Here is a 23,690-nt window from a genome sequence, read left to right as displayed (position 1 = left end):
TTCGGGGATCCCGTGGCTCCACCCAGCACACAGGGTCTTAGAAGCAGCCGCAGCTGCCAGGGAAAATCTGCCATGGGGCATACCCGGTAGGGCCGCTGAGGAGCCAGGAGTGTTGGCCTGCACTTCCCGTGGGCGGGGCGGACCGGAGGGGGCCTGGTGCCCAGGGCCGTCGGAGCAATGACTGGCTCCTGGCAACCCAGGACCTGAGCCCGCCCGGCCTGAGTGACCCAGGGCCCAAGGCCCAGATGGCATCCAGGAAGCCTGAGGCAAGCACACCCAGCAGCCCTCCCCCGGGTCTTTACAGAGCGCTGGTCTTCCCATGGAGGACCAGCCCAGACAACGTCGGACTCCAGGACCCAGCCTTCTTCAGCGCCGCCCTGGGGGGGCTGTCAGGCGGACAGCCGCGAGGACGCAGAAGCTCCCGAAAGACAGGCAGGCAGGATTCCTGGGTTTTCATGCTTCAAAGCGCCAAGTAGGGCCCCTCACTCTTTCCCGCCCCTGCTGGAGCCACCTGATTGCACACCCTTCCCCACCCCTAGGCCAGCTGGGCAGTCGGCTCTGTGAAGGGAAAGGGAGGTACCCTGCAAGGGAAAGACCAGACATGCACACGTCTGAATGCCACACCCTGGCACCATCCGGCTTCTGGGCAAAAAGATGGGATGTGCAAAACGGCCCACAGGACTGCTCTCAACCAATATTCAGGGCCAGCTGAACAGTGGTAGGGGGTGCGTGGAAGGGAACAGGCACTTGGATGGAGGTTTGGAGGTTAAAAAAACCTAACAGACCCTCCCTGCCAGTTCGAGGCCCTTATACAGCTCCTCAAGTGACAGGGAGCGGGAAAGAGAGACCCCAGCAGGAGGCCAGCCTCCCTGGGCGCCTCCCTGAAACCAGGCTCCCATTCAGGGAAAGGCAGTGAGCTGTCCTGCCTCTGTCTCCTAGTCCTTCTCACAGATCCCTGGGCACACGCAGCCTAGAGCCCTCCCTGATCCCCGAGCACACCCAGCCTAGAGCCCTCCTTGCCTCCCGAAACAGCCCAGTGACAGCCACCCAGAAAAGGGTCCTGTTTATTTCATTTCTGAAAGCTGCAGGCCTTGACTTCCTCGGGGCGCCGGCCTCACGGGCCTGTGCTAACTGGCACAGCTACTGTAGATGCCGCTGGCTGTGACCCCCCAAATCTGGTGGTGCCCCAGACCCGTTCCTCAGCTTTAGGCTCAGTCTAACTGGAGGGAACGGGAAATCGGGCGGTCACGCCTAAGACCTCGACGGGTGACCCTCAGCAGCCATGGGAGACGGGAGAGGTCTGTTTGCTCAACACGAAACTCCGGAAGAGGAAGGAAGACGGGGATGGAGTCGTCTGCCCCGCCCCCTGGGGAGACCCCAGGAGGCCCCCTCTTGTTCCCTGAGGAGTGAAGCCCTGCACACCGGGGCCAGGGGGGAGGGAGGGCATCCGGGAGCCTTGGCCCCCACGGGCCGGCAGGTTCGCTGCACAGCGAGGAAGACAGAGGGGCTGGCCCCCGGCTCGTGCAGGGGCGCAGGCCAGCCCGGGATCCGGCCGGAGCTCCCGGGCCTGCTGCGCTGCCCCCAGAAAGGTAGCGGAAGATAATGCTGGCGACTCCCGGCCGTCAGCCAGGAGGGAGGTAGGCTGGTGAGGCGGACCGGGCACCATCCTGTTGGGTCCCCGGTGCGGGCAGTGCTTGAACGACTGTAATGCTTTAGGATGCCGCAGGCACATCCCCAAGCTCAGATGTCAGGAGCCAGTGGGACCCTGCTTAGCCTGTAAAGAAAGGCTGCGGTTAGTGTCTCCTGCCCAGGTGGAGAAGCCGGAACCCTGCCCGGGGCCCCGCACCATCAGCTTTCGGGGCAGCGGGCCGGTCAGGCCCTCCGCTCTCCTCCCAGAGTGCCTGTGTCTTCCTGACAAGAACTCTATTCTCATCCCTGGCTACACCTTAGAATCATTGGGATAGCTTATGAAAATCCCCAACTCCAAGCAGCAGTCAGAGCCTCTGAGGCCAAGACCCAGGCATCCGTTCTTTTTAAAAGCTCCCCTGGGGACTCCCATGTGGCCACGGGTTACGAGGAGGGGAAACGGAATTCAGACGGTTTCTTTAGGCTCTTTGGTTACAGCTCTGAATCAGGAAGTAAAAATCCACTAAAATACAGATGTGAGCTCTCTGTAAATAGACTACATATCGTAGCAAGAAAAATTTATGTCGGCACTAAAATTAGAGCTTCCTGCTCCTAAGGGCTGTTTCAGAAAATCTTTCTAAGAAGCTGTCAAATCTTCTCCCTGTGGGTATTTAGGAGGATGGGTTCTCCTCTTGCTGGAATGTGACATGGGATGCCTCCTCAACCCAAGGGCCCTCTAAAACGCCAGGGGCAGCCGTGAGCTCTGCTCCCAGCTTCCCTACCTTCTGGTGACCTCAGGGAACACCTACTGTTTAGTGAATCCCGGCTCTGTGTACCCTTCCCTCCCAGCAGAGTGCATCTCTCATCCTGTTTAATCCCTTCATTATTAGCACCAGGAGGTGGAATCTCTGTGCACGTGGTCGAGCTCAGAGCCAAAGAAACTTCCCGGGGTTGCACCGTGGGTGAGGAGCAGGCAGGGTGGTGGAGCTCAGAGCCAAAGGAACTTCCCGGGGTTGCACCGTGGGTGAGGAGCAGGCGGGCCACATTTGGTAGGAGTCTCTGCAGACTCTTTGGTCCCCAGGTGGGGAAGTGACAGGCGTAAGGATGATGGGGAAGACGTGGGAGGTGCGTGCAGGCACGTGTGAGTGTGTATGTGTGTAAACGGGATCACCCCTGCTTCTGAGATTGTGTCCTCCCTTCTCTTTGGTGTTCAAACGCACCTTCGAAAGTGAGACTCCTAGATGGCAGGGCTTTTTTCCCTTCCAACGGTGCTTACTTGCTAATATGAGCAGCCAGTCACTCTGTTATTCTCCAGCTTTCTTTTGTGAATTTTACACAAAACCCAAAGGCTGAGCCCCCCTGCATCTGCCAGTATCCCCTGACTCCCACCTTCCCCCAGCCCAGGAGTGGACTCCCGTCTGACGATGATGCAGAGCCTCTAACACAGGGCCTACAGGCCGGGCCAGTTCTCCCAGCTCTGCTCTGCGTTTCCTGGGTCATTGCCACTCTGAGGATGGTCATACGGTTAGAGGAGCTGGTCTGGGTGTCAGGCAGAGGCCACGTTCACGCAGAGCTGGACACGGCCACAAATCCACATACCTCCCAGCCTTCATCCCTCACCGCCCTGAGGCCCACCCACATCCTTCAGACCACAGTGAAAGCCTCCACCTGGTCAACACACCAACTAACCTGGGGGCAAGGTCAAAGCCCTGGACCGTGGACCCCTGTCATCACACCTGCCTGGGCAGGCATGGGGCCTGTGCCCCTGGGGCAAGAACTACTTGAGGACCCGGCCTCCCTACCCCCTGCACAGCGGGGACTCCTCACCCTTCGATGATGCGGTTGTTGTCCTGGAGGTCAGACGCCAGCACCTTCATCTCCCCACAGAGCTCTTGCATGCTGTTCAAGGCCAAGCAAGAGAGGCAGTGGTGGTTAAGGACCAAGGCAGGCCTCTACCTAGACCTTTCCTGGGAGCCCCCTCTTCCCCCACAGCCCCACCAAGCCTCATTCCCGCCTCCCGGGCCCGGCAAGGGGCAAAGCCCCTAACATACACACACATGCTCACACGCACACACCCCCTCTCTGGCACTTACTGGAGAACTAGGTCCTTCAGCGTAGAGCTGGGATAAGGAGCTGTCGGGGGTGGGGAGGCCTGAGCCCCCTGTGTTCTCTCTTGCAGGAGCTGGTGAGATAGTCGGTCAAGGATCTGAAAGAGCCACACTTCAGTCAGAAGGGATAAGTCAGCTCAGGTGCCGGGTGCAGTGAGGTGTGGGGAGGTATAAGAAATGCGTAACAAAATTATCCCTGGAGTGTCAAGAATTTCCCATAAGCACCCCCTTCTTATCCTGGGAGCATGGGGTGCAGACTGTCAGGCTCCCCTCTGTGTCTGACCTGTACCTGTCAGGACACAGTCGAGTCAGAAGATGCAGAGAAGGGGTGGGGGCAGCCCAGCACTGTCTCTGAAAGAATGTGCCCAGTGCTGGGGAGAGGAGGAGCTGTGTGGGCCTTACGCCTTGAAGAACAGCCCCTCTCTGTCCCTGCTGGCAAGGCAAATGGCCTCTCAGAGTTGCCTGAGTTGGTCTTTTTGAGCAGAACGCATCAGAAGACCAAGGAGTGTTCAGGTCACCTCCCTCGGGGAGCCTCCCAGGTTGAACAGGGCCCAGAAGATGTCCCAGGGTTTGGGAGCCTCTGCCCTGTTAGCGAGCATGCTTGTTCTGAGAACGCTGGGCACTGCCTTCTATTCTGGCAGGTCAGAGACCCTCCACGCCACACCAGAGCGCTCGGAGGTGGTCAAGGACGGCTCCGCTGAGGCAGGGGAATGGCCCGGATGCCTCCCACGTGTCTGACTGGCATGGCTAGGGCCCCAACGTGGCCCACCTTGCTGAGGCTCTCCTGGGCTCCCTGGGCTTCCGTGTTGCAGGCAGCCACGGAGCAGCCCACCAGGCGCAGGTGGCTCCTGGTCTCATGCAGCAACCTGGAGAGGGCAGAGAGGCGTCAGGGCCCGGCCCGCTGCTGGCCAGCACAGACGCGGAGAGGCTTCCCGCGCAGAGGCTAGACGCGGAGAGGCTTCCCGCGCAGAGGCTGGGGCGCTGGCCGCCCGCCCTGCCCCGCCCCTGCCCTTCCAGGAGCCCTCAGCCCACACCTGCCCCAGGTAAGGGTGCTGACGAGGGTCCTGGCAGAGCCAGCACCGTGGGGGCCGCACGCCCCTGCCGGGCCGGGGCGCACAAGCCAGCGAGCTTAGTAAGCGAGGGCCTGGGTCAGGCTCTGGAGAGGCCAGACGCCCGCTCTGGGGAGCTCAGACTGGGGCCTGCTGACGCCCCCATTTCCAGAGCAATGTATATTATCATATGTGAGACAGATCGCCAGTCCAGGTCGATGCATGAGACAGGGCGCTCAGGGCCGGGGCACTGGGATGACCCAGAGGGATGGGATGCGGAGGGAGATGGGAGGGGGGTTCAGGATGGGGGACACGTGTACACCCGTGGCTGAGTCACGTCAAAGTATGACAAAACCACCACAATATTGTAAAGTAATTAGCCTCCAATTAAACTAAGTTAATTAATTTTTAAAAGACTCTTAAGAATTCTCTTCTCTCTCTAAGCAGAGGGAGTGAGCAAGGACACTGCCCCACAACATTAAAAGGATGCCAGCTCCTGGAGGCTTCAGCCACTGCTCGACTCTCAGCTCTGTGACGTGTCAGAATCTCTGAGCAGCATTCAAATGCTGCTGGCCAAGCCCATCTCCAGACCGGCAGGTCAGAGTGGGGGGTGGCCTCCAGCGGGGGTCGCGGAAGCTGTCTTCTAAGGTGAGTCTCCTCTGCATCCTCAGAACCCGCCGCTCCTGGGAAGCAGCCCTCTCGGCTCAGGGAGGGGCTTGTCTGAGGGGCAGAAACCAAGCACTCCCACAGGGGACAGCCTGGAGGGGGCTCCACATGGGGGCCCGCCTGCCCCTGCTTCCAGGCCACGTGTCCTCGTCTCAGTCCCCAGAGAGGGGGCTTCTGAACACAACCACCTGGGACGATGGAGAGAATCTAGATTTTAGACTCGGTCATACCCATATGCTAGTCCTGGGTCTGCTATTTACTAGTGGTGTGGTATTAAGGAAGCAGCTGTTCTGTGAGCCTCAGTTTCCTCATCTGTGAAATGGGGTGAGAGTATCCACTGCGGAGGGCAGACCTTGTGAGATTAAATGAGTCAACAGAAATCGCCCAGCAGACTGCCTGGTCCACCCAGGGCCACAGAACCACCTTTCTTTGTTGTTGCTTTTGTTCCTCTAGTAACACCTCCCTCTCAGCTGGGGCTCTGCAAAGCCCAGGGCTGCCTGAGGCCAGGAAGGGCCAGGCCTGGAGGGCCCCGGGAACCGAGTTCAGAAGGGAGGGCCAGTGTTACCTCATTCGCTTGCCGTGTGTGACCAGGGATGCCTGGTACCTCTGCACACACTCCTCCTGGAACACCTGCAGGAGCCTTTTGGCTAAATGACTAAAATTCACCCTGAAAAGACGGAAACCGAGGCACAGAGATGAGCAGCCAGAGCCACCGGGCACAAGCTTAGACTCCTGGCACCTCCAGTGCCCAAGTGTCCGTCCCCTCGGTCTAGAGCAGGGCCACCTCCCCTAGGGAGGCGACGGCGCTCGCTCACATGCACCGCGATGGTAAGAGCGGCCAGCACACAGCACACCTCAGCAGAGGGATGTGCGAGAAGGATCAGGGGTCTCGGGAAACACACACATGCTTGAGCTCAGCCCCAGAGGGAAGGAGAGATGGTCGCGCGTGTGTGTGTGTGTGTGTGTGTGTGTGTGTGTGGTCAGGGGTGCAGGCATGTTACTGACAGAGTAAGTCCTCAAATAAATATGAAGTCAGGGAGGTTTCCTGGAAGAAGAGAGTGTCCAGGAGACAGAGAAGCAGAGGGACATCCAAAGGAGAGCCTGGGCTAGAGCAGAAAGAGCCCAGAGCAGAAAGCGGTCCGTGATTAATCAGCGAGGGCAACAGGGAAGGAAAGCCCTCACACAATCGTGTTCATGCCAGCTGTCAACCCAGTCCCATCAAGACTGCTGCTGAGAAACGCGCCCCCCACCCAGCCCCAGAGTTAGTGGCCCCCAGCTTTCCTCCTGCCCAGCTGGGGCCTGGGGCCGGGGCCTTTTATCGCCTCTTGTCTGGCATAGAGACTCACTGTCCCCTGGCGACACCCACCCTCCGGCTCCCCCGCCTGCTGGGGCACAGGCCACTCACTTGTCCAGCTTGTGAATCTGCTCCTCGTTGTAGCCCAGCCCTGAAGGAGACAGACAGGGCCGAGGTCACGCATGCGATCGGTCAGCAGAGCAGAACGGTGCGAGGGCCAGGCGAGCTGCAAGGGTGAAGGTAGCAGCCTGGGCCCTGCCCGATGCTCCCAGCCCTGCAGAGCCAGAAGGACAGGCCAAGGGAGACTAGCACCCAAGACCCTGCATTATGAGCAGGCAGAGGCCCACGCGGGCCAGGCAAGCCCACGCATCAGGGGTGGTGGGACGGGCGCCCAGGGACTGCTCCAAGTGGGCACTGGCGGACGAGACGGGCCTTGAAGGACGTGTAGTCAGCCCTGACGCCTCATCCAGCCCTCCTCCCAGCAAGGCAGATGCTAACAGCTGGTGGACTCCATCCCTGAATATTCAGGCTGCAGACAGCTGGGCTCTGCAGCAGGGGGTCGCCTAAGCCAGGCCACCACCTTTGACCTTCCCTTCTCAGCCCAGCACGTTGCCCGCAGGGCTGAGCTGCTCACTGCCTGGGCTGCAGCCTAATGCTCTCTGCACTGGGGAGGTGCTGCCCTCTCCTGGACTCCAGGGGAATGGCCTCTGGTTAGCGGCAGAAACGACGTGATAAGGCGGTTCCTGCCACTCGGAGTCCCTGATAGCGAATCGCCTCCCTCCCCGGCCTCTTTGCCCTGGGCCCTGCGCTCAGCTGACTGTGAGGTCCAGGCAATCTGGGACGAGGCCCGGATCTGCCTCCCTCCTGTTACCATAGCAGGGCGCTGTAGGCAATTGATTTTTGCCTTATCTGTCACTTGTAACCCACAGGATGGGAGTGAAGGGAAAGTGAGAAAGTGCCCTGAAAATGACTGGGCATTTTCCACAATGCCATCTTTCCCCAGGTGTTGGCAGTGAAGCGTCACTTGTCCTGGTTCTCTACACGCTTGAATAAAGGACTCTTACAGACTGATACAAGTGAAATTCTTTTTGAGGCTGTACAATGGGGTGGCTCAAAGCAGCTGGACCCAGGTTGCTTGGGCTCCTTACCTTTCCTGTGTCTCAGTTTCCTTATCTATAAAATGGGGAGGTTAACAGTGTCTTACGATTTGTATGAGCATCACATAGTTTTAAAAAATATACGCACTGGCCATAGAACAGTGCCCAGCACACGGGAGGTGCTCAGAGTGTCGCGGTCACAGGATGACGGGATTCCAGTGCTGGAGGCAGAGAAACCTCCGGAGGGCTCCTAACATCACAGCAAAGGTGGTCAGCTGGGTGTCAGGCCAGGCCTCTTGAGCCCACGGCCCCCTGGCCTCAGGGAACAGGGCAGTCTTGGTTTTCTCATCTCCTGAGCTGTGCTCCCTCCAAGGTCAGACCCAGAGGCAGAACTGAGGCTCCCAAGGAGAGACCGTCATCTTTCAGAAACTGCATGTCCAACACGGCGGCCGTGTGGCTGCTTTGAACTTGAAGTGTGGCCAGTGCAGCTAATATGACAGAGAACCTGAATTTTTGTTTTAACTTAACGAATTCAATTAAATGTAAAAACTAGAGCAGTGTGCCACGTTTTATCCCTATCAAACACAGCTTTATTGTTTTGGTAAAAGTACATGTAATTATGTGAGAGAAATTAGCTTCTGAATAGAGATGCCCAGTATGCGTAAAATACACGTGGGACTGCGAAGACTTAGCACAGAATAAGACTGTAAAATATCTCTTTAATAATTGTTTCCATTGATTACATGCTGAAATGACAATTTGAATATATTGGGTGAAATAAAATACGTTATTAAAGTAAATTTCACCTGTTTCTACTTTTTACATTTTGGCTACTAGCGAACTTCAAATTACAAATGAGCCTGGCATTATATTTCTATGGGACAGTACTTTTTAGATAATCTTAGGGGTGGAAGAGAGCTTTGCAGTCAAGCCCACGCCCTCAAATGTTGATTCCCTGCACATGAGGAGATGCTAGGGGCATGTGGGCGAGAGGGTCACTTCCTGGAGTGTGTTACCTCCCTAACCCCATGAGTCAGCTGGGGCCTCCCCAGGCTCCCCTTCCTGCACCAGTGACGCTAACTGGTATTTCTCCCCATCCTCCCCTTTCTGGAAAGCTTGATGACCTTAGTGAGCCAGAGACACAGACAGGGAAGCACTTCTTAAACCGTAAAGTGCTCTGCAAAGATGAGGGGTCTCGGTCAGGCCGCCTCTCCTATAGCACCCAGGTCTCAGTGGAGCCCCCAGGTGGCAACGGGTGCAGGAAAGGCTCAGGCCAGTGGTCTGCAGGGAGCCCCCCACCCCTCCCCACCCCCTGTACCCCAGGCCAGCTGCACCACCCGATGCTGCTGCGGTATTAGGAACGGCCAGCTAACCGGAGGGAAGGAGGGAGGGGAGAGGAGGGGGTTTGCCCTCCCCGTGGCTCACCTGGCTTCATTCTGGATTTCTTGAACTGTTTGTAGGTGAGGTACATTTTGTCCAAACAGCACTGAATCTGCTGGATGCTGTGGGCAGGAGACAGAAGAATCGAACCACACGGGTCAAGGGTGAGGGAGGCAGGGGATGGCTGTGGGAGAACGGGGCTGTCTCCCTGCAGAAGGAGCCTCGTTTTGGGGGGTCACAGTTCTGGGGGCCAGTCTGGGAGTGGGGTGACTCTTCTGTTTGTTTGAGGCATCTTCTGCTTAGCTAGTCATTTCTCATTCCTGTGTTTATTCTCTCTCTCTCTCTCTCTCTCTCTCTCTCTCTCTCGCTCACACACACACACACACACACACACACACACACGGAAGAAGCCAGGCAGGACGCGCGGCAGGAAGGTGGCCTTTGCTGCCCAACAGGGCTTGAGAAGAGGTTCTGGGAAGGAGCCCTGGGCCCCGGAACAGGAGAGATGGTGGCATCTGTGTGCCGGAGCCCAGCAGGAACTTCTCTCCCCTGGCAAGAGCTAAAGTCGTGTTTTCTGTGCACGGAGAAGGAACTTAAATAAAGAAGCAACAACCCTGGTTTGGAACGAGGATGAATCCAGGTCCTTGGTCCTGCCTGTAGACGGGGAGCTCAGGAGATGACCTCTCTACCCTCTCAGCCTGCGCTCTAAGGTCATTACTGTTCCTTCTTTTTCTTTTTCAGGATACACCCTGTTTGAGACGTTGGGGTGTGTGAGGGCAGTTCTTCCCTACTCCCCCCCCGGCCTGTTTGGCTTCACTTCCTCCCTGAAGCTCCCCCCAGGACCCCGTCTCTGCTATTTCTGGAGAGCCCACGCTTGTTCCCAGGATCCTGTGGACCCCAGGACCCTCCCCAACTTGGCATCTGGGGTGGACAAGATCCTAGGTCCAGTCTATCCAAAAGGCTGGAGCCAGATTGTTTCAAATTCAGAACCACCCTCTGATTTGAGGAAGGTGGGTCAGCACACATACACTATACCGTGGACCCCCCTGGGGGGTCTAGGGCAGCACCCTGTCATCACACACCCTCAACCTTCAGGACCATAAGAATGGTCACTTAAGTGGGATAAAGAAAGACCAGGCAGAGCCTCATGTCAGTTTAGGGCAGGTTCTGCAGCTAAGACAGTGAAGAATCAGCACCTTGGTGTTCAGAGCTTTCTGAATTCAGAAATGGGCACCTGGGCGTGTGGATCTGTGCAGACAGTGACTGTCGGGGCTGGAGGAGCGGGCCATGCCCTGGTCAAAGCCCAGGTGGCAGGCAGGGCTCCACATACAGGCCCTTGGGGGAAGGGATGATGGGGATTTTCCTGTTTGTCTGAATGGAGACTGGGCATTCAGGGGGGTAAATCCCTGGTGTAGGCCAAACACACAGGCTCTGGAAGCAGGCAGACCCGACCTGGGGCCCTATCCTTTGTCATTTCTTGGCTGTGTCTCGGGGCAGAGGAAGCCTCATCATCTATAAAAGGAGCGCAAGAGTACTGGGGTGGGTTGCCATTGCCTTCTCCGATTGCATCTCTAAGACTCCTAATTCACTAACTCCTAGCTGGGGCAGGACCCCAGATCCTTGCCTCCTCTGGCCAGTTCCACGAGAAGGCCTTGGGTTCCCCGCCTCAACCCACAGACCCCAGCATCCTCGCCAAGAGAAGAGGGGAGGCAGGCTGACTCCTAACGGGGCCACCCGGCCGTTTGTGGCCTCTGCCCTTGCCCCACCTCCAGCCCGCCAAGAAGAAAATCCCACAGACCTTCTGTCCTCATGTACCTGATCCCGGTTCTTCACCAGCTCAGAGCGCAGGTCGCTCAGGGTCTTCTGAGTTTCCGTGATATTGTGGGAGCATCTGGAGAGGACCTCAGCCAACTGGGGGACATGAAGGCAGACCCCGCGGGGTCCTCAGTGAGGCTCGGATGGGAGCCTGGCCAGATCCCCGCTCTCAGCTCTGCTCCTGGCCGCCCATCAGCCCAGCCTCACTCACATTACGCAGCCTGGACCTCAGCTCTGCGGTCCTCTTCAGGTCCTGGAGCTCAGGCACCTCGGCCATGCCGCTAAACCTCAAGGGAAGGGTGAAAACAGACGTAAGGAACGGGCTCAGCAGCAAAGAATCCACCCGCCAGGCTAGAGACGCGGGTTCGATCCCTGGGTCAGGAAGTTTGCCTGGAGAAGGACATGGAACCCACTCCGGTGTTCTCACCTGGGAAATCCCAGGCACAGAGAAGCCTGGTGGCTGCAGTCTACGGGGTCACAAAGAGTCAGACACATCTTAGTGACTCAACAACAACCACCAGACACCAAGCGTGGCCTCGGATTGGATCCTGGTTTGGGGTGGAACCAGCTAGAAAAGAACACTTGGGGGCTGACTAGGGAAGTCTGAACATGGACACGCCCTACAGATGAAATGTACTGACCTCGAGGGTCATAAGCAGAGAAAAGCAGGTTATAAAATAGCAGGCACAGGGAAATGCCATGTTGGTTCACACACACAGGAAACAGAAAACCCCTGAGAAGGATATATGCAGATATCATGTCTCTACAGCAGCAGGATGAAGCATTTCAGTTTCATTTTTGCTGGTCTGTATTTTCTAACTTAGCACAATTAACATACCAGAATATGCTGTTTTTATACCATAATAATTAGGGAAGGAGAATCCTGTGTGTTTTGGCATGGGAATGGGAGGGCGGGGGTGCGGAGGAAGGAGGATTGGAGAGAATCAGGCACGGATGGGTGGGGGCTCCCTGAAGGCAGGGCAGGTCTGCTCACCACCACACCTGCAGTGTCTAAGCACCTGCCCAGCAGTGAGCTGGCCACCGGACTCTTCCTGCGCCTCGTTTCCCTCTCCCAGCTGTATCGCAGCGTGGGCACCTGCCCAGCAGTGAGCTGGCCACCGGACTCTTCCTGCGCCTCATTTCTCTCTCCCAGCTGCATCGCAGTGCGGGCACCTGCCCAGCAGTGCGCTGGCCACCGGACCCTTCCTGCGGCTCGTTTCCCTCTCCCAGCTGCATCGCAGCGTGGGCACCTGCCCAGCAGTGAGCTGGCCACCGGACTCTTCCTGCGGCTCGTTTCCTGCAGCTTGGTTTCCTCCTCCCCAGTCTCTCCCTTTTCCAAATCCATCACCCTGAACTGGCCCAAGTCAGAGGGTGGAGGGTGTGCAGCTCCCAGGACTGGGGCAGGGAGTCCTCGGAGGCGAGGACGCAGAGGCCCAGGGGAGGCAGGAGGATGGTGCTGGGGATGAGCCTCCCTGCACCTCTGTCCTGCGGGCCCAGGGGCCCTGTGTGGGTGTGGGCACTTCTCCCAGAGCCCTGCCCCAGGGCCCAGGGCAGTTGAGGGTCTCACTTTTCAGAGAGTGGACGGGGAGGACAGAGGCCCCTTCTCTTGGAGGCAGGGGGCTGCCTCAGAGCCTGAGGGGCAGGGTCCTCACAGGCCCACTGCCCGGAGGGACTGGAAAGTTGGGGAGGTGAGTGCAGCCAACTGGCAGAGGGGGGCGTGCCCTCTCTGCTCAGCCTGGCAGGGAGGTTGGCAGCTCTGGACAGGAGGAGGCAAAGGGCACTGTTGGAAAGCCCGGGGGAGGAACAGACAGAGAGGAGGGGCCGGGCCCGCGCCTGCTGCGGCCCTGCCCCAGGCGGGACACCCACCTCTCAGGGCCGAGGCTGCTGCTGAGGAAGAGGAGAGCCATGCTCGAGAGCTCCAGCGTCCGCCTGCACGTGGCCTGGAGCATCTCCCTGTCGAAGGGAACCTGATCAGAGCCGCCTCTTTCCCAGAACCGAGGGCCCAGCCCCAGGGCGGTGCTGAAGGGGGCCTGGGCTGCCTCTCCTGCCCGCCCACCCGGCCCTCAGGGCACTCACACGAACCAGTGCAGACCCCGAACCATCAGCTCCTGCCCTCCCAGCAGAGTCTGCGCCAGCCGCAGGGCCTGGTAGCCGGCACCCAAGATGCCCTGAAACACACAGCGGGGCAGGGTGACGTCCTGCACCCCGACCCCTGCCGAACCCTCCTCCCTGCCAGCCGGCGCCACTCCCTCACCTTAGCTGTGCTGTAATCTGCCTGCAGATCCACTTTGGGGACAAACTTGGGAACGTCCAGAGCGGCTGCGGATGAAGACTGGGTCAGAGAGGGACGGCCGTCTGGCCCTGGGCGAGGTCTGAGCGCATCTTCCCCAGCCCCAGCTCACGCTCGGCCCGCACTGCCTATGGGCCGCCTCCAGCTTCCCAGCTTGCCTAGAGTCCCACCTCCTAAGCCTTCAGTTCAGTTCAGTCGCTCAGTCGTGTCCGACTCTTTGCGACCCCATGAATCGCAGCACGCCTTAAACGCCCTGAATGCGCTTCTTTATGGCCTCCCTGGCGGCTCAGCTGGTAAAGAATCTGCCCACAACGCAGAAGACCTGTGTTCGATCTCTGGGTTGGGAAGATCCTCTGGAGAAGGGAAAGGTGACCCACTCCAGTATTCTGGCCTGGAGAATCCAAGGACTGTATAGTCCACGGGGTTGCAGAGTTGGACGTGACTAAGTGACGTGCACAGTCACGGAGCTTTTTTCACGACTGCAGCCCCTCTCTGCCCCCTTGTGCCCACTTTGGAGAACGACAGCCAAGGCCGCAGAAAAGAGACTCAAACCACTCCTCCCAGTCCACGGGGTCGCAGAGTCCCTCAGGACTGAGTGAACTGGGGCTCCTGGTGGCTCAGATGGTAAAGAATCCACCTGCAATGCAGGAGACCCCGGCTCACTCCCTGGGTGGGAAAGATCTCCTGGAGAAGGGAATGGCAACGCATTCCAGCATTCTTGCCTGGAGAATTCCATGGACAGAGGAGCCTGGCGGGCTACAGTCCACAGGGGTCCCAAAGAGTGGGACACAATTGAGTGACTAACACTCTTCACACTCGGGGGTTTTAAGGTGAATTCCCCTCCCAGCCTTGGGGACCCTGAGGAGGAGGATGAAATTGGGATCATTCAAATGAGGAGTGATTTTTTGCTAGAACTTGCAGAACAGAGCTCTGGGCCCCTGACTGCCTGTCCTTCTCTCCAGCAGCTTGGGCCCCTGCTTCCTCCAACACAAACTCAGAGGCTTCCCTCTTCCCATCAGGCATGGACTGCAGACAGCAGGTGAAATCCAGCCCTCCCTGTTTCCCTTGGAGTTTCTATCACAGATCTCTGGATGCTGTGACGCAGGTTGGTCCAGACACCGGCCTGAGTCCCACGGCATTTCAGAGGCACATATGGTATTAGAACCCAGAGATGCCTCCACACCCTGGGGACCCAAAGACATACCCACAAGGCAAATGAACCAATATCCTGGATTATAAGCCTCTGGCCCTTGGAAGAGAAAGTGAGGAGGAGAAAAGGTCCAGCCTGGGCGGCCCTACTCACGGTCCCTGAAGGCCAGCCCCTTGGGGGGCTCGCTGGCTGTGCTGAACAGGGTCAGGGGGCTGCTCGCTGTGGTGTGGGCGATGTGCTGAGCAGAGAAGCCGGGCTCAAAGACACACAGGTGACCCTCAAAGAGGTACTCCTGGTGCTGGGGAGCCACACCCGTCTGCTCGTACACGGCCTCCAGGAAGATGGCTATCCTAGGAAACCAGGAACAGAGGCAGGAGAGGAGGAGGTGAGGGGGTGTCAACAGGCAGGAATCAGTGTCAGGGTGACCCACACACAGCTAAGACTTGGGCTCCGCTTTTCAGAGGGAGGGACTGGGTTTTTTTTTTCCTCTCCAGGGTTGAGAGACAAAGGGTAGAGGTGGTGTCCTGCAGCGGATGGAGACGAAGTCCGGTGTCCGACCTCTGCCTTCACGCCCGCTCCTGCCACGCCCCCTAGAGGCACCTAGGGAGCCTCGTCCCCTAGGGTCACCCAGGACTAGGGCTCACCTAGTCCCCCGGAAAGCTCCAGAAATAAACTGTTCTACCAGCAATCCACTGGGGAGTGCACTGGCGTGTGCTTGCCCACACACACCCCTCAAGAGGTTTCTAATGCACGTCAGCTTTGTAAAGGTTGCTGAATCTCTCAAGTTCCCAGCAAGCAATACTGGTTAACTTGACGGAACTAGTACTTTTACAACCTGAGGTTGGACCCAGAAGCTTCCGTATCTCAGCGCCCCGCAGAGCCCGGTGGGACAGGCCCCTGGGCCCGGGGCGGGGCTGCGGGGGTGGGACGGAGAGGCAGGGCCCGCGCACGCCGCTCACGTGTTGTGCGCGTGGACATAGACGCGGTGCAGGACTGCCTGGGGCAGGGAGAACACGTGGATCACGCCTCGCTGCAGGATGTCGCTGGTCTCTGCGAAGAACTGGTCGAAGCCCCAGCACTTGGCCTGCTCTGCCTCCAGGATGTTGGCCAGGATGGGCACCAGCTGGCTCTGCAGACCCCTGCCCCCGGGACACGGAGACAGTCAGGGGCTGGGGGCCCAGACTTAACCTCCTGGAGGAGGTAATGGGGGCGTCGGGTGAGAAAGCCCTGGAGAGCCAGGACCGAGGGGGTGCGGCAGGGTGGGGTGGGGAGGAAAAGCCAGAAGGGTCTTCCAGCTCCAGGGGGAAACTGGGGCTGGGAAGGGAGAGGGGGGAACCCAAGCCTGTGGCACAGCGGGGGCTCCCGCTGGGCCAGGCCTCCGCCCAGAGGAGGACCCAGGGCCCGGCTGGGGTCCGCATCCCCACTCCTGCGGGCTCTCACTCACATGGACAGCTGGCAGGTGATGGGCAGGGTGTAGCTCCACTCCAGGGGCCCATTCTCCCGCCTCTGGGTGCCCGCAATGGCCCCGGCTGGCTTCTCCGTGGTGATGCGGTACCTGGCGGGGTGGGCAGGACCAGGTTACCAGGACGCCCCGCCCTGCCCATGACGCTTCCAAGAGAGGACAGACTCGGCCTGGAGGCTTGCTGTCCCCTCTGTCTGTTTCGTCTGCTCCTCGCCACTCATCCGTGCCCGCCCATCTCCCCAACGTCCCCGTCACCTCCCCTGCACCCCACAATCCACCCTCCCCTCCTCTAAAGTCCAGCTACCCTGCCAGCCCCCACCCAAGGCAGGCTCCTTCCCCTTTCCCTAACATGGGTTCCGCCGGCTTTGACCCCTGAGCCGAAGGAGCACTGACCTTCCTGAAAATCCACCTGAAACCTATTTTCTCTGGTGGTGCCCTCAGTGGGAGCAGCCACAGTCCCTGGATGAGACAGCGAGAAACCCTGAGGGACCTGGGCTCAGGAGGCTGGATTCTTGCCCCCACCCTCGCCCCGTCCTTTGCCCTGGCAGGCTTTGTGACCTTGGGCAGATTGCTTTGGGAACCTTGGCTGAGATGCGGTCAGCCCAAACGGGGTTGGGGTGGGGCTCAAGGGAAGCACAGGCCTGGGATGTGGTCTCCCATCAGCCAGGGACAAGGCTTGGCTTCTTGACTGATGGACCAGCATCCAAGCATCTAAAGGGATTGTGTGTGCACTCCAGGCCCTCAGGGCCCACCGCCAGAGGCCAAATGGGGAACCCAGCAGGGACCAGTGGGATGTCCAGGCCCGCCCCCTGCCCCATGGGTCGCCGAGGGTCCCCATGGACCGCCGTACATGATCTCCTTGTTGCGCCGGGGCCCGCCAAATGGGACGAAGGGCAAGCTGCCGGTGGCTGCGTGGTACAGGGTCACCCCGATGCTCCAAAGATCCACGGTCACCCCAAAAGCTTTCTGCTGGGGCTTGCGAAGCACCGCCCGCTCGTACATGTCAGGGTGCTGCCGCCAGGGAACCAGAGAGCAGTCAGGGAGGGGGACGGGGCAAGGGTCCGAGCAACCCTGGCCCCCCGCTCGGACGCCCCCCCCCCCCCATTCAGACTGCCTTCTCCCACCTCCAGGAGGAAACAGAACCATCAGAATACATCTCCTGGGTCATCTCCTAAGAGAGTGTGCCACAGGCTTATCAGCCTCTGCTCTGGGGAAAGTGGTGAGCAGCAGGGCTCCATCCTCCACGAGGATCTGATCAAGGGCTTGATTGAACAAGGGAGGCCTGGCCTGGGGCCTGGGCAGGGGGTCTATGCAGGGGGCCTGGGCAGGAGGTCTGTGCAGGGGGCCTGGCAGGGGGTCTATTCAGGGCATCTGGGCAGGGGGCCTATTCAAGGAGTCTGGGCAGGGGTTTTGGGGGGGGGTCTGGGCAGGGGGCCTGGCAGGGGGTCTGGGCAGGGGGTCTAGGTAAGGGGTCTCTGCAGGGGGCCTGGGCAGGGGGTCTATTCAGGGATCTGGGCAGGGGTTTTGGGGGGGGGGCCTGGGCAGGGGGTCTAGGTAAGGGGTCTGGGTAAGGGGTCTCTGCAGGGGGCCTGGGCAGGGGGTCTATTCAGGGATCTGGGCAGGGGTTTGGGGGGTCTGGGCAGGCCTCAGCACTGACCTTTTGGCCGTGGAGAAGAGAATGAATTATTCTGGGGTTAGGGTTGGGGTGAGGGATGACCCTCCTGGACCCAGGGGGATTGGACGGGGCCCCCAGAGGGGCGCCAAGAGTCCCAGGGCGCGGGCCGGCCCCCACGCCGCCCACCAGATACTCCTCGGTGCCGTAGACTGAGACGAACTTCTCGTCGTCATCCAGCTCGCGGGCGGCCCCGAAGTCGGTCAGCTTGTAGATGCTCTGGCCCTCCTCGCCCAGCAGGCGCATGATGTTCCCGGGCTTGATGTCGCGGTGCACGATGCCGTTCTCCCGCAGGTGGTTCATGCCGGCCGCTGCCACGGACGCGGGGCTGCTAGTGGCTCCAGTCGGGGCCGGCCCAGCGGTGGGGCCCATCCCGGGGGAGAAGCCACGGACAGAGGGTGACACCCAGGGGTCCCCAGGGGCCTCGGGCTCAGCAGGAGGACAGAGGTGGACACGGGGCAGGGTGTGGAGTGTCAGGGTTGCCTGTGGCTCCCTGGAAACCCGAGGGGGATGGCGGCTCTGCTTCCCAGCGGAGGGCACTCAGTTACTCCCCATCTTTCTTTTTTTTTAAATTGTGGTAAACTATACCTAACAAAATTTACATTTTAACCATTTTTTAAGTGTACGCATCCGTGGCATTAAATACATTGACATGGCTGCGCAGCATCACCGCGAGTCTCCAGACCTCTGTCAGTGCCCCAGACAGGAATGCCACCCATTAAGCACTCACTCTCCGCACCCTCACCCTCAGCCCCTGGCAATCACTTTCTACTTAGTGTTGCCATGGACTGAATCTCTCCAGGTTCCTCACATAAAAAGGATCATAGAGTCGTTGTCCTTATGTGGCTGGCTTTTTTCGCCCAGCACAGTGCCTTCCAGGTTCATCCACGTGTGCGAATTTCCTTCTTTTTTAAGGCTCACTAGTTAATCCGTCCCTTGCATGTTGCACACTTTGTTTATCCGCTCATCTGTCTGACGTGTGGATTGTTTTTGCCCTTTGGCTATTACTGTTATAGCCAAGAGGCAAGAACAATAGCCAAGAGGAGACGGTGAGGGAGAGGGAGCCAGTCCGCGGGGTCACCGACAGTCAGACATGACTGGGCAGCTGAGCAGCAACAGCATCATGAGTCTCAGCAGCGTTATGAATCGTGCCGTCATGGACAGCGGTGTACCCCCCCCCTTTAACTGTACTCTGGAACTGGAGTTGTAAACTGCCAGTCTGCAGGAAGCAGACCCTGGGTTCTGTCCGCTCACTAGCGTCTGTCCCAGGTCTGTGCGCGGGGCGCCTCTTAGATGCCAGTGCTCTTGTGTCTGGATGCTTCTTCCAGAAACGCCACACCCCTGGGACTCTGCCTGCCGCTGAGGGCGGGATCTGGGGCTGGACTGGGGAGGGGAGGGGCTCACCCACGCAGCGCAGCACCACCAGGAACTCGTCCTCGGGCAGCCCGAAGGCATTCTCGGGGCTCTCCAGCACGCTCAGCAGGCTCCCGCTCGAGCAGTACTCCATGACCAGCACCTTCTGCCGGCCGGCCCCCTGTGGGAGAGGGACGGGGTCTTGGGGAGGGCACTTCTCCCCTTTCCCAAGCTGTGGTGGCTCAGCCCCGGGCCCAGAGCCCCCATTTTATAGGTTTCCACTTCTAGCTGGCCTTCTCTCCTCTGACCTCAAACTGAGCCCAAGGTCACCTTTTCCAGGAAGCCTTCCTTGATTAGGCCCCACTCCACAGCCTGATTTTCCTATGCAGTGCCCGCAGCCCCTTGGCAGCCTTTCTTCCTCTCCAGGTGACCCACTGATGAGCATGTGCCAAGTCTATTATTCCGTGACCTGACTGGGTCAAAGACAAGACCGCGCTCCTCTGACCGAGCACCAGACCCACCGTCTCCTCCACCGCGAAGAGCTTGATAATGTTCTGATGGTTCAGCTTCCGCAGGACCTCAAACTCCCTCACCTGCACCTCGCGGGGCCGCAGGTAGCTGGCCGTGTTGAAGACCTTCACAGCAACCAGCTCCCCGGATTTCTGTCATGGGGGCAACAGAAGTGGCACCCCTGCCCTGGGAAGCACACCCTGCCTCCCATTTTCCATTCAGACTCAAAAGAGCTAATCCCAGGGATGAGCCAGGGTAGCTTGGTTGGGGATGGGGCTCCCACCCTGAGCTCCTTCCCCTCCCCAGTGGGGGTCCACGGCCGGGCCTGCCGCAGCACTGGGCGATGACAGGACCCTGGCACACCTGATACCCAGCGGGGGATGGTTTGTTGTTACTGCTATTGTCGCTACTGGCAGTAACTACGGTGGCAGCTAACTCTCCCCGGTGTTAGCAGCACCGTCCTGTCTGGCTTCAGCGCTTAAGTCCAAGACAGTGCAGTGCATCTCGTGTGTCCAGTACAGCCCTCAAGGCGATAAAGGCAGGATAAATCCAAACAGGTCCCGCTGCCCCCCTGCTGTTCCCAAGATTTGCCGCCAGCTCCCCTGGATGTTGGCTCGCATCTTTGTCCCTCTCTCTCCAGCCCCAGAGCGTGCCCAGTGGGCATCACCCCAGAAGCCCTTTTCAGACCCCCGTACCCATTCCCTGCCTCAGACAGTGCAGATCAGAGGAGCCTGCCCAGACACACTCCAACCCCACTGGGGACCGACCTCCCGGGTGCACGGGGCGGGGTGGCCGGGTGGGCGCCTACCTTGTTGCGGGCCTTGTACACGCTGGCCGTGGCCCCCTGCCCCAGCAGGTCGTCCGTGTGCCACAGGTAGTTGACAGTGCTCTGCATCTCCCGCTTCCGGCCGGCCGGCCGCCTTCCGCCCTAAAGAGCACAGTGGTGTCCAGGGCGGCACCTGAGCCGGGGCGGACACTGGGGACCCAGCCGGTAAGTGTGCCGGAGACCACCCCGCTGAGGGGCTCCACACAGTCACTCTGCAGGCCAAGGGGCAGGGGCAGAAATGGAAAGCACAGGAAGATTAAGTAACTTCCCCCAAAAGAAGCCCCACCGGCAGGCCCTCAGCACACAGCCTGGCCCTGTCCCCTCACAGGGCTTTGTCCCCTCCCGACTCCGCACGTCCTTGTCGTTCCCACCCCGGGCAGGCCAGTCTGCAGGGACAAGCCCGTTTCTCTGCCGCCTCCCCTCAGCACTGGGAGTTCTGGGTTTCGGCATCCAGGCCTGGATTGTCCCAGGAAGCAGAAAGTGCTTGAAGGAGCGGCTCCAGGTCAGACAGCGTCACCCACATCACCACAAATCTCCAGGATTGCAACACGAGCCGGGGCCTTCCCCAGCGCTCCGGGGGCCACCACTTCCTGCTGCTGTCAGCCACGGCCAGCAAGCCGGCCTGGCGAGGTCAGTGCTGCTTGGGGAGGTGTGTATGAGTGAGCGTGTGTGCACGGGTGTGTGTGTGTGTGAGCATGTATACATGGGTGTGTGTGCGTGCGTGAGCATGTATGTGTGGGTGTGGGTGTGTGTGGGTGGGGGTGTGAGTGAGCACGTGTGCACAGGTGTGTGTGTGAGCACGTGTGCATCTCTGTGTGTGTGTGAGTGAGCATGTATGCACGGGTGTGTGTGTGTGAGCATGTATGCACGGGTGTGTGTGTGTGTGAGCATGTATACATGGGTGTGTGTGCGTGCGTGAGCATGTATGTGTGGGTGTGGGTGTGTGTGTGGGTGGGGGTGTGAGTGAGCACGTGTGCACAGGTGTGTGTGAGCATGTGTGCATCTCTGTGTGTGTGTGAGTGAGCATGTATGCACGGGTGTGTGTGTGTGTATGTGAGTGAGCATGTATGTGCGGGTGTGTGTGTGTGTGAGTGAGCATGTATGCACGGGTGTGTGTGTGTGTGTGTGAGTGAGCGTGTATGCACGGGTGTGTGTGTGTGAGTGAGCATGTGTGCATGGGTGTGTGTGTGTGTGAGCATGTATACATGGGTGTGTGTGCGTGCGTGAGCATGTATGTGTGGGGTGTGAGCATGTGTGCATCTGTGTGTGTGAGTAAGCGTGTATGCACGGGTGTGTGTGTGAGTGAGCATGTATGCACGGGTGTGTGTGTGAGTGAGCATGTATGTGTGTGTGTGGGTGTGTGTGAGTGAGCATGTATGCACGGGTGTGTGTGTGTGAGTGAGCATGTATGCGTGGGTGTGTGTGTGTGAGTGAGCATGTATGCACGGGTGTGTGTGTGTGTGTGAGTGAGCATGTATGTGCGGGTGTGTGTATGTGAGTGAGCATGTATGCACAGGTGTGTGTGAGTGAGTGAGCATGTATGCACGGGTGTGTGTGTGTGTGTGTGTGTGTGTGTGTGTGTGTGGAGGGGTGGGGGAGGCAGGAGACCATCACATCCAGAAGCTCCAGTGGCCTCGGGAGGATCTGAAACCCCTCTAAGGCTCTGTTCCCCGTATTTGCCCCCACACCCTTCTCTCCAAAGGCCAGTTCCTCTCAAGCAACTGACTGCAGAGAGAGCAGCCTCAGGAGTTACATTCGGGGCTGCTCTGAAGAGCGGGGCCAGGGCTAATCTTCCTGAGAGGGGCCCCCACCCCCTAGATACTCTCGGATGAGGCCGGACTAGCCCAGGCTGCTTCCTGTTCTACCCTCTTAAAGGTGGTCAACCCTAGGGTCACAATGCCTGGAATCCCACAGCTCCTTAGCTTCGAGCCCTCTCTCTGTAAGCTTTTTTTTTTTTTTAAATGGGACTCTTAAGAAGGTCAATTCCTTGAGCCAGAGGCCACTTGGAGAGATCAGAGGTCAATTCCAGTTTCAGAAGGCAGATTGGTGTTTGTAGGTTTATAGAAGCTGCTGAGGGGATGAGTCTCTCTGAAGACAAGGTAATAGCTCAGCAGAAATGAGCTGGTGAGGTTTTCCCGTGCGAGGCTGTGGAGGAATCAGCCCGCGGGCCCGGGGCTGAGGAACCAGGTAGGATATCCTGAAATCAAGGCCACATGTCCAGCCAGGGGAGGCTTCAGCTCCTCCAGAGTCCTCCCCAGGGCTGGTTCGGGGGCCTCGCGCAGCTGCAGGTGCAAGGGACGGGCAGCTGGCGCAGAGAGCAGAGTACCGCAGGGCTGGCGTGCCCTGGGCTCTCTCCTGGTCCAGCCAGGGCTGTGCCCAGCGCCCGACAGCAACACATCTGGTCAGGTGTGCGTGCTCCGCGGCCCGCAGCGCAGCAGCTGGTGCCCCGAAGGTGCTGGGGCGGATGAGGGCGGTGGGCCTCGAACCAGCTGCCCCACCCCTCCCCCTCCGTCTCCAGGCGCTACAGCGGCCTGAAGCACTTACCCTGTGCTCTGCGCAGCCCGGATCAGGCAGAGACTCTCCCTGGTAAGAGTGTGCTATGCTTTCTGTCTGTGGCCAGTCCAGGAGCTGAGCTGCACCGGAAAGAGGAGGGCGGATGAGAGGCACCCCTGGGCGCTGTTCATTCTCAGCCTCCATCAAAGGCCTCCTGGCCCCAGCCCTTTAACCCTTTCCTGTCACCCTCCCCCGCAGAGCCGGGGGTTTCCAGCCTAGACCTGCCAGGCTCCAGGAGACTGTCCTCACCACTCCCACCCCTCAGGGGCTTGCGCCAGTGAGCAGGACCCTAGGAGAGGTGAGAGTCAGCCCCAGAAGCAAGGCAGAAAAGGAAATTACAGAGGCAGCGCTGGAGGCTGGCATTGGACGCTTGGAAGAGAGCATCGGAGTCCTCTGCACCGTAACAAACCCTCCCTGCCTCTCAGGGCCTCCAAGCCATCCTTTGCAAGGGTGCCCATCTGAGATGGTGCACAGGGCACCTCGGGGCGGGGGCAGCAGCCTCAGAGAGATACGCGGCGGGGGGCAGGAGCCCGCAGAGCCGACCCCACCGGCCAGCACCCTGGCACTTCGCTGATTGCTGTCCTGCAGCTGCCTGGCTCCCAGATGCCCCCATTCAACCCTCCTCCCCCCAGCGTGGACTCTGCACACTCACCCCATCTCGGCTGTGGGACAGGCAGGCTGTGGGACTGGGAGGCACCCCTAGGCTTTCAGGGCTTGCTGCCCTGCCCGGGCCGCATCCATGGCATCCTGGTGGCCATGGGTCTCGGAGACCTGAAGATGGGCGGCCGTGTGCCGCACCAGGAACTCAGCCCTCCGCGCTCCGCTCTCTCCCACTTCCT

General features: G+C 59.4%; 1 protein-coding gene across 13 annotated transcripts; it reads right to left on the bottom strand.

Moving 5' to 3' along the window:
- Positions 1 to 1,046: 1,046 nt before the first annotated feature.
- IKBKE (inhibitor of nuclear factor kappa B kinase subunit epsilon) lies at positions 1,047 to 23,690 on the bottom strand. 13 transcript variants are annotated; one of them, XM_027976233.2, is made up of 22 exons: positions 23,504 to 23,690; positions 22,843 to 22,931; positions 20,281 to 20,510; positions 19,484 to 19,624; positions 19,014 to 19,143; positions 17,739 to 17,920; positions 16,788 to 16,948; positions 15,920 to 16,030; positions 15,435 to 15,614; positions 14,629 to 14,825; positions 13,290 to 13,354; positions 13,112 to 13,203; positions 12,902 to 12,988; positions 11,247 to 11,322; positions 11,019 to 11,131; positions 9,266 to 9,342; positions 6,855 to 6,894; positions 6,015 to 6,116; positions 4,504 to 4,600; positions 3,720 to 3,832; positions 3,454 to 3,525; positions 1,047 to 1,774 (listed from the first exon to the last, which is right to left on the bottom strand). In XM_027976233.2, the coding sequence occupies exons 3-22, from the start codon at positions 20,365 to 20,367 to the stop codon at positions 1,741 to 1,743; spliced, it is 2,157 nt and encodes a 718-aa protein (XP_027832034.2). In that variant the 5' UTR covers positions 20,368 to 20,510; positions 22,843 to 22,931; positions 23,504 to 23,690; the 3' UTR covers positions 1,047 to 1,740. The 13 variants fall into 13 exon arrangements, 11 of the variants coding, with proteins under 11 accessions (XP_027832034.2, XP_027832032.2, XP_027832035.2 ...); XM_027976231.2 differs by having other exon boundaries at positions 20,281 to 20,400; XM_027976234.2 differs by having other exon boundaries at positions 11,247 to 11,316; positions 20,281 to 20,400.

Source organism: Ovis aries, chromosome 12 (assembly GCF_016772045.2).
Source record: "Ovis aries strain OAR_USU_Benz2616 breed Rambouillet chromosome 12, ARS-UI_Ramb_v3.0, whole genome shotgun sequence".
NCBI lineage: Eukaryota > Metazoa > Chordata > Mammalia > Artiodactyla > Bovidae > Ovis > Ovis aries.
Note: the sequence above shows the minus strand (reverse complement) of the source record. Positions and strands in the feature narration are given on the sequence as shown.